This window comes from Fusarium oxysporum, chromosome VII, assembly GCF_013085055.1.
Source record: "Fusarium oxysporum Fo47 chromosome VII, complete sequence".
Taxonomy (NCBI): Eukaryota; Fungi; Ascomycota; class Sordariomycetes; order Hypocreales; family Nectriaceae; genus Fusarium; species Fusarium oxysporum.
Genome location: NC_072846.1, coordinates 3,546,782 through 3,557,193, shown reverse-complemented (window position 1 = coordinate 3,557,193; position 10,412 = coordinate 3,546,782). Strand labels below are relative to the sequence as shown.

The 10,412-nt window shown below is 47.4% G+C and overlaps 1 protein-coding gene across 1 annotated transcript; it reads right to left on the bottom strand.

The window, feature by feature from the left end:
* Nucleotides 1-4,034: 4,034 nt before the first annotated feature.
* On the bottom strand, nt 4,035-4,730 carry FOBCDRAFT_204579 (uncharacterized protein; the record flags this gene model as incomplete). Its single annotated transcript, XM_054706176.1, has 1 exon — nt 4,035-4,730. One exon carries the CDS (start codon nt 4,728-4,730, stop codon nt 4,035-4,037), a length of 696 nt encoding a protein of 231 aa, XP_054562151.1.
* Nucleotides 4,731-10,412: the final 5,682 nt, after the last annotated feature.

Here is a 10,412-nt window from a genome sequence, read left to right as displayed (position 1 = left end):
TTCTGTCTCATGGAATAGTAATCGCACTCGTGTCCCAATAAAAGTGAAACAGAATCAGCCCATTTTCGGCCATGGCTGTCCCGCCGAGCTGAAAATTAGTATGCCTCCATCCACGTGTCTCTAAAAATCGTCGGTGGGTAACGCCACACCTGTGGATTGTTTGGTTGAGGATCTACGTTTCACCCAATAGTTCGTTCCAGGCCGTCGGAGCGGCCAATCGCCGGGGTTTCCGGCTCGCCTTGGGGGCCCGGACATCCGGTGGGGCGCTATCGGCTGACACTTGACCCACTCAGTTATTGAACCCACGACCCAATTAATGGCTGGGAGTGACGTGCGACATACAGGCCCAGACCTAACGAGTAGGGTCCAGATTTCCGTTTGTGGATGATCGTTGTTCACATTAACGTGTTCTTTTGCCTGTTAACTTGCTGAATTATGTAATGTCATGCCATGACAGCTGAGCGCGATGACTTCAGCTGGTCCAGCCCGTCCGTTCTCGATAAGCTGCTTTCTTTGTAATTTCTTACAGACAATTAACCCTACTAGTGAAGCATATGGCCACTGTGGACCGATTATGACAAACCAACGGAGCATCTCCTTGACTGCGCGGGGGCTACCATCGCGTACCGGACCCACCTTTTCTCTCGTAATGACGAGGGTACAAGCGGGGTACGGAAAGGTCTTTGAGAAAGAAATTACTGCCAAAACACTATAGAAATTATTTTGAAGAGACCTATGACTTCTCAATCAATTCCCGGCGAGGCGCTTAACGCTTCTGATCCAAGTAGCTATATCACAGAGAAAAACAGCCGCCGTGAGCAGCCTAACGATGTTACGTGCCGACCGGTCTTCAACCCGGCCACAAGGTGCGGCGCCTACTTCCTCCCTATGGAGATGCCCTCTCGCGACCCTGTTATCAAGTCTCTGCCCCATACGCCTCTTGAGCTTTTCCAGATTTTCCTACCCTATTCCTTAGTTAAAATATGGGTTCAATACACCAATCGCTGGGTTGAAAGCTTGCTCCAAGACCGTCATTTAAAGCCGGCAGCCCGGCTTAAAAGCTGGGTTGAGACCTCCGTTGCAGAGGTATATATATGGCTTGCCATCCTGATTTACATAGGAATTCATAAAGAAGCTACGATCCATAGCCATTGGGAGACTTCTCACCCGGAGCATTATGCTCCTGACCACCCAATTCGCCGGCTTATGACCTATGACAGGTTTCAGCTTCTGCAGCGGCATATACGAGTCTTTAACCCGTTTAATATCTCTGATATACCTTCCGAGGGTATTCCAAGCCGTGGACAACTGGTCTGAGCACATACAACGCGTATCTCTTGATTTATGGACCCCAGGCACGAATCTCGCTGTAGATGAGTGTATGACCCGCTTCACAGGAAGGTCCTACGAGACAACAAAGGTCCCAAATAAACCCACGCGTCTCGGCTTCAAGTCTTGGGTTGCGGCTCAAAAAGGCTTCTTCCTGCAGTGGATTTGGCACCAGCCAAAGAAGAGATATGGGCCAGTTGCCCTGGTAAAGAAGAAGGACCCCATTCAGCTTTCTCGTCAGCTACGCAGTCAGAGAAGAAGGGGACTCTATACGCCTCTGAATCCGACACAAAGTGTGGTCGTTGCCCTAGTTAATAAGCTGCCCAAAGCCAGATATCACGTCTTTATCGATAACCTATTTTCCTCTGCAAATCTCTTCACACATCTACGAAGGCTAGGCCACGGGGCTACAGGCACAGCCCGCCGCAACTGTGGTATTTACAAGCCCTTTGTGCAGCTCAAAGTCGATAACACTGCTGGCCGGAACCTTCTTCGATTTGGGGAGGTACGAAAGGCCCCAACAGTCGATCACAAGGCAAGGAAGAAAGACATATTTACATGTAATTCCCCTACTAATTTGTCACTAACTTGTCTCTTGGCGTGGCAGGTGAATCAAATCGCGTGGAAGGATAACTCCCTCGTGCTCTTCCTGACTTCTGTGTTTAAGGGAGACGAGCTCGTTAAGCGCAAGAGGAAACGGCCCAACACAATGGAAGCTCGTGCACGCCCCATACAGCGTTTTTTTGGTGACGAAGCCGTGAAGGACTTTAATATCCCTTTGGTGGCTGCTATCTATAACGATGAAATGAATCATGTCGACCGAGGAGACCAATTGAGGGCATCATTAGGTTATAATCACCGCATTCGTCGGGGCCCTTGGCAGGCTCTAGCTTGGACTTTCCTCCTTGAAATAGCTCTTGTTAATAGCTATCTTCTTCAGCTTCACAGCAACCCAAGTTGGAAGAGATGCAAGTCACAAACGGCGTGGAGAAGCTGTATTGTTGATGCCCTCATCGCCGCTTTCAGCCCTGATTACAAAGGAAGGAAGCTATATAGATCAGGTCACGATAACCTCAGTCATCCGGACCATCAGCTTATCTACAGAGGGCGCACCAAGAATAGCCGCTGCCACGCCTGCCTAGGCCATCGCTGTGGTGTTGCGAGATCACAAGCACAAGAGCGTGCCTTGGCCGAGATTAACGGGAATAGGGGCAGGAAGGAGGCGCCAAAATCGAGGTACGGTTGCGGGCTGTGTGACGTTGCTTTATGTAACTCGGTGTATTGCTTTGACTTATATCACCATAGAAAATAGGTGGGAAAAGAAGTACCTTTCATTTGCGGCATTTTGATTGGATCAAGCCCCTGTCCGGTACGCGATGGTAGCCCCCGCGCAGTCAAGGAGATACTGTAACTTATGAGTGCCCTCAAACCTGCACCACGTACCTGTTAGATACGCGTGTAGGGTTAATATCCAATTAAAATAGGGTTAATTTTCACACTTGAGGATCAATCTAGTCCCCAGGAGCTTCTGTCTCTGTTCTGTCCTTTTAGGTGTTTTCCCCGCTACCCGGTATTGATATATCTGGGGACCCACAAAATACACGTTTCTTTTATCGAGGCGCTATCACTAATCCAACAGTACCTTGCCCCACACCACCCCTGACATCACAAAGGCATGAGCGGGGTACAGTTCAATAAAGCAATTTCTGCCAAAACACCGTACAAATCATTTTGAAGCCAATAATGAATTTCCAATCAATTCTAGAAGAGAGTCAGGTACTTAATGCCTATGATGACAAGAGCTGTATTAAAGAGGATCACAGTCATCAGCTACACTCAAATGACCCTACGTGGATAGCTGTTTTCCCTGCCGAAACTGACCGCGGCACCAACTTCGAGCCTTTGTACGTAGAAATACGCAGCTTTCGCATCATCACACTGCCGCCAACACCTCTGCAGCAGTTCCAGCTTTTCCTTCCTATTTCCTTCGTTGAGAAACGGGTCCAATATACCAAAAGCTGGGTCGCGTAGTTTAAGGAAAATGACGTTGTTGATAGCTGGAAGCACCCGATGACGAAGAATGCAAGGCTGCGCGCATGGCAAGGAACCTCTGTTGCAGAAGTATATGTCTGGCTTGGAATGCTAAATTATATGGGTATACATAAGGAAAGAGCGATTAAAGCCACTGGAGTACCCAGAAGCCGGGGCAGTAACGCCCTGAACACTCAATCATCAAGTTCATGCCATATTGGAAGTTTCAAATCCTTCATCGCTCCCTTCGCCCCTTTTACCACACCAAGATCGATGAGACAGGGCCTCTTCCGAAGGTATTCCAAGCTTGTGATGAGTGATCTGATCATATAATGGCCGCGTCTGCGGAGATCTTCTTCCCGGCCTCTCATCTGGCTGTGGATGAGTGTATGATCAGCTATACGGGCAGATTTAAGGAGACAACAGTAGTCGCGGGCAAGCCTATCCCCCTAGGGTTCAAAATCTGAGTCATTGCACAACAGGGCTTCTTTATTCACTGGCTGTAGCACATCAAAGGGGCAAAATACGGTGCCGTCGGTGTTGAGCTTCCAAATCCGAAGTCATTCTCACGAGGCCGCGGTAAGAGGGCATCACAAGCACTAAAGAAGGAGCCCCAAAAAGAATACAAGCCTATCGCCTTAAACTCGACATCACCCCATTGTAGTATGAGAGTCTCACTGTCTCTTGGTCTTGGTCAAAGCGGAAGGCGCTCTGGGTCGATTCGAGTTGCTGCGGGCTTGCAATATTGGCGGTTGCCAGGTATAAAAGGTTATCGACGAACTTGATTGAGACTCTTGTTGGGACGATTGGACATGCTCTATTTGTGGACGTGATGCCAACGCCGGGGCTGCTGCTTGCGTGGGCTGTGGTATATCCCTTTGGTATTTCGAATGAGCATGTTGGGGAGACAGAAGCTGGAAATGATAAGCCTGCGAGACAGACGTGGGCTGCTGCGCCCCAGTCATCTGTGGACGCGCGCCTCCGCTACCCATGCGGACGAAGATAAGAGGAATCATGGCGGGCGGGACACCGCCTTGCAGAGATGTGCACAGCATGTCCATCTCGACCTTTCTCTGCTCAAGGCGTAGACTCTCCTGCCTCGTCCTCTCCTCTGCCTGTCTTCTCCTGTCCTCCTCGATACTGGCTTGCAGCCAATCCCTCATAGATTCCTCAGCTCCTCGCCATCGCTGGGGCGGGTCGGGGAGCTGGGGCCAGGAATCTCTCCGCTGATGACTCCGGGTTAACGAAGGCGGCAGCAGACATGGAAGAGGCGTACGGCACGTAGGCGAAGGAGGAATGGCGGTTGCAGGACGCTGGGGAGGAAGGGTCATGGTCGTCAGAGGAGGCAGGCCACATTGAGGAGCCGGCATCGCTGTGTTGGCGGGCTGGACCCGGATAGATGGCCGGCACCGATTTTTTGGCCAACTCTTCGATCAGGCAGCCCCCTCGAAGCCCGAATTTCGGGATCCAGCTGACCTTAAACCATCCGATATGCAGTATTTCAAATTGTAGTCGCTTTGGAAATCGATGGATGGAAATAGGGCGGAGATAGACGCATACGTGAGAATGAACAGGGAGTAGGCGACAATTTGGGGTACACGACAATTAAGCATAGAAGAGTAGGGAAAGCTGTAAGAGAGAAGTCTGTTGACCCCACAACCCCATTTTGGTGACCGATTTGAGTCAAATCGCCTGCGAGTAGTACCTCGACTTAATCCGGGCTTCAAGCTATATTGAGCATATTGTCCCTATTACATATAGTTAGCACCAGCTTCATCCAGATCATAGGCATGTCTTTATGCAAGATAATGCCGCTGCCCATACTGCAACAGAGACGATCGCTGAGCTTGAAGCTCGAGGGATTAAGATAATCGCCTGGCCACCTTTTTCACCAGATTTAGACCCAATTGAGACTGTATGGAATGAGATGAAGGAATATATTCAGACACTTCCCAGAAGATCAATCGTATGATTAATTACGAGCCGCAGTTAAGGAAGCTTGAGAATCAATTGATGATAGCTTCTTATTACAGCTATTAGAGTCGCTAAAGGATCGTTGCCAAACTGCTATTGAAGCTAATGGAATACATACTCGATTCTAGATGACCATAGCTAATTTTGAAGACGATACATCAGGAGCCGGGAAAGTGACCCCTCTGATTCCTGGTTCCGTGTGCGGCGAGCTAACATCCTTTTGCCCTCACGTCATTGTAACCTCGACAAGCCAGCCGCCATAGCTGGTGCACCACACGGTGGCAGTCCAGGTAGCATCCAAAACCAGCTGTGCACTGGTTTTGCCGCCGCCACAGATCATAAGCTTATCACAGGTGACGCTGCAATCAGGATTTCAATGACACTCTGGAGCGCTTTGCTGGTGATGTTAGCCCCACAGGCCGCACTAGGCGTCGACGATGACCACCATAGGTATAATCGCTGCTGTAATAAGTGCAAAGCGCTTCATCATGGTATATCACCCTAAAGGTTACGATTATGTCCGGATATCAGACTTTTGCAACACTGTGGCCCAGTTACAGTAGGATACCACCACCCTTAAGGCCAGATGACAGCTCAGGGATTCATACTACCTGCCACGTAAAGAATTTCCCTAATGGAGTTATATAGAATGGTAAGCGTGACGTTGAAGAAAAAGCCATATACACGTTCCTATTGTAAGTGGCTAAGCTATCTACTTAAGCATGCTTTTGTGGAACACCCTGAAGTAAAAGTGGAAAGTGTATCTCTACGTGTTCGGACTGTTTGAACTCTCATCTGAGAGCCTGCCTTCTAAGAGACTCTTGAGTTAAGTCTCTAACCATTGATTATCAAAAGCATCGCCGCACACTGAAGTAAGTTCTAGATACAAGAGAGTATTGTATATTTCTAGCTTATTTTAACGGGTTTAGGCTATAGGCTACTTACCAGCCGGCTGGATGCTAGCATTAGAATCGTTTGATCACACTATGTGGCTCTTGTATACGACAACTGTTATGCGAAAGGATCTTCAAGAGCAATCCTTTGGCTTTAGCATTACGAGTAGTGTATCCAAGAAGAAATTGCAATTGACATTAGACCACACCTGAAAGCATCGCTTCTCGTACACGATTGGATAGTAAGCCACAAAAGACAATCACTTGCTGATGACTCAATATGACATAAGGTTATTTACCGTCCAGATGGGGCTGAACTTTCAAGGCAGCAAAGGTAGATGCGGGGGATAATTCGGTATCAGCTGTAGCCCTGTCGAAATAAACACAATATCTAGCACTTCAACGGTAGTCCTGAAACTTCCTCCAATAGGAGCAAGGGGAGTGACGTGCAATCTCAGCTGAGCTCAAGAGTTTTGGCCGCCTTCAGCTAGCACCACTCGCACGCTCCTCGGCTTTTTCCGTCTGCGTTGCTTTCTTTACGCTGTTCTTGGAGGGCGCGACCTTCAGCAGCTTCGCGTAGGTATTGCCCTTCCCGAAACTGCACCCACCATCTTTCGGTCTCTTCCCCGGAAGCTAATGAATTTGTGGGGGACGATGGCGGATGTTACCTTCCGTAGTCGGGCAGAAATCGATTGCTCTTGCGGAGGAACAAATCCCGACCCATTCATAGTCTTGAAGCCAATCTCGCAAGTTCAGATGCTGTAGAGTCGAATGTACCAAGAGATGCCAAGTCGGTAGGTGCAAAACGAGATCGTTCAGCAATTGATGGAAAGGTTATTTGCCTGAAGATCTGCAGCAGCTATTTTCCACAGAGCCCTCGTCCAGATTACGACTTTCAGGTATCGAAGAGTTTTACGCGAGTGAATATTATTATGATTTCATGCATACAATAAAGGAAATAAGCTTTTGAAGTGGGGTTGAGCGCTTCTGGCAATAACCGTGCGTTTGCGCCATCATCCTGGGCCACCCCATTCCCGTAGCAGAGTATCCACGATACAGCCCACTGTTGAATCTCAGAGATTCTCATGTGGCGTCCTTTCATGTTGGTGGCATCTGGACTTGTTCTGGACCTCTGGTACTTCTCTAATAGTTGTTCTCCTTATTTTTAATTACAAGCTGAAAGACGTCCACTTTATTGCATGACGCTCGTGTTTGCAGAACTAACGCTTGGCTGCTGCTGGCTGTGGAAGTCGAGATCAAGTTTTGTAAGACGACTGTGGATCGGGACTAGAGCCAGCCTTGGTAAATGATAAGCTACATAGATATGATAAAACATCGTTGCATTTATTCGATGCAGGTCTGTGTTGGCTTTGGTTGCGTCCGCTTTACCAATAGGAGCTAACCGGACATAAATGCCGGGATGGGGCGGTGGGGTGCAGTATGACGCTGATAAGCCGATGATGAGGAGGCTTTGTGTCCTTAGGTTCCGGGACATCGGCTGCCGGATGTCGGTACCTACGCGGGGCAAACATGTGATGAGGCTGGATTATGTAGTTCCTTAGTATTGTCAGACATTACGTGTATTCGGTTCATTGATGTGAATTTTTTTTGGTGTATTCATGTTGTGTTCTGCTGAAATCTGCCCCTTGGAGGTTTTACCATTTCGGCTGTAATCTTAAAGTATCCCTGCTTGCACGTGAGGCCCCAGCACCTGTTCAACAAGTATCAGCTACCTTAAACTTATTTTTCTCTATCTGTAGCTGGCCGCCAGGAGGCAAAAACCGGCATAAGTAGTTTAAAGCTATGTCATAATGACTGAGGTGAGAAGTCCGAAAATTTAATAGATAGCAAGGTTTTGACGGATTGAATACATAGTCTAGTTAGATGCACAAGTAAAAATAGGCGCAGTAAAGAAGTATAACTTGGAAAGTTTCTTGCCCTACCTGCTGGAAGTGCAGGCCTGTAGTAAAACCTATCATGGCTTACGATACACAAACTTTGCTCTGCTGATATATTCTTAATTGTATAACTTCAACTTTCTGGTGGCTTATATCCGGAAGCCTAAAGTAGGTCTAGCCTTGGTTTGACGATAAAATGACGAAAACCATTTTCTTAGAAGGCCAGGGTTACACTAGAAGAGAGTAAATTTCTATACTTAGAACCCCCAGTTGTATATAAAATGGGACTCATCGACCGCTCTCTCTTAAAAAGGTTCCATTTCTGAACAGCAATTATTAATTCTTCAGTTCAAAAACTGAGCAATATTAACCGAAGTCGCATTTTGTTACCTCCAAATATTGTTGAAAAATGCATTTCCAGAACATATTTGTCGTCCTTGCAGCTATCACTGGGGCATATGCTGCTTGCTCGGGAACCTGCACCAAGCAATGCTTTTGCAGTTGCCCAGCACAGACGGTGAACTACGATAACGCCGCCCAGGGTTGTTCGTCGTCAGGCCCTAACCAGGGGATTGTTTGTCCTGCAGCCTCGGGACCCACAGCCGTCGGCGCCCGCGTGCCTTGTGACAGCCCTTGTCCTTCTTGTAACAATTGTCCTCTGGGTACACCCAGCTGCAGTGACCCAACTTCTGAGTCGTGTGCGAAGGCCCTCGTGAGATGCAAGGACGCGGTTTGTACTTGTTAATTGTAAACGTGGTAGGTAATTCCAGAATTTATTACTTAGATCCCATTCTGAATATTACTAACATATCCAAGCCTTTCCTTTCAAACCATCTCCTCCATGGCCATGGGGAGTAATTGAAAACGATGGGGGGAAAAGAGACATATAAGGAAGATTTGTTGCAGGTGGATATTAAGTGGAACTGGACAGGTTCGGGGCCTTTCAACCCGTGTAACTATCCATTACTGTGTCAGGTGCCAAAGCCGCTTAACCGGTTTTGTCAGAGATCTAAATCGCAGTTCAACCTCGCGTCAATAGTTATCAGTAATTATAACATCATTTATTAGCCCCCTCAAACTAGACAATAGATATGATATAAAGCTTAATATTACTAGGGAACTATATAATATAATAGCATAAGACCTCGTATACTTATTTCCTTCTTAACTTTTCTTGCTTATTGTTTAGATATGCCTATCAACCATTCAGCATTCATGTTGGGGGCTACATGATTGAAAAATACATACAAATTGAAATGGCGCTATTGAACCATGGGGGGCAACATTGATTGAAAACGAGGGGGGCAACATGTAAAGGAACCCGGTAAGTAAAATAGCCCAAAGTAGTATGTATTAAAAGGCAATACCGGTAGCCCTTGTCAACTGTTTTATAAGTGACTTAGAACTAAGAGACCATTTAAAGAGAGAAAAGTTTCTGCGTTCTCCTCCATATATCATACAGAGACAGACAGCTACTAAGTCCCCGACAGAATACGCAGGTGATTGATGACTGTAGCTAAGCACTCGAATCTGATTCTAGCCAAGAGGGCAGGGGTTCAGTTTTTCAGCTGGGGCTTCGGGCACGGACCTATCACATCTCCACTATCAAGCCCGGTCCTGACGCCAGCCCACCATAACTATGCGTTCCGCTACTTTAGGCAGCGTTGACAGGAGCAAGTTCTGATGACTCCATCTTATCAATGTGGCTACATATTTTGGTGAGTAAAAGATCTGCAGAGTTCTGCAGCCTCGTCCTGATCCAGGGTCGTCTTCACTTCCCGACTCTTGGCTGTGTATAGCAGCGCTAGCATCGAGTTGCACTTTCGACAAGTGCATCAGCTAAAAGGCAAATTGCTAAAAGGTATCAAGGACTACTTTGGCGTGATGGAACTAGCTGACCCGAAGCTTGCTACGTAGCTGGAGGTGCGACTACAGACTGCCCTCTATGGAATACTTATGTGCGCTACAAGAGTCCTCCTTCATCTCAGTCATATTCTCTCTCCTCCCCATGGCCTACAACATTCGTCAACTCATTGGAAGCATGCCTTTGCACACAAAGTTTGCCATAGTGGTCACGAGATATCTCTACTTCCCTCCCTCCATCTCTACGTCATCTCACTCTTCTGATATTTGCGCTCGCATCGGTAGGAGTATTATAATATACAAACAGAGCTTGCTTTTGACCTTAAGGTTTAAGTAGCAATTTATAATTCCGTTTATCCCGCTCTGCAAAATCCTCATAAGAATACACTTTCAACAGGCCTATAGATACTTTGACTATTTAGCT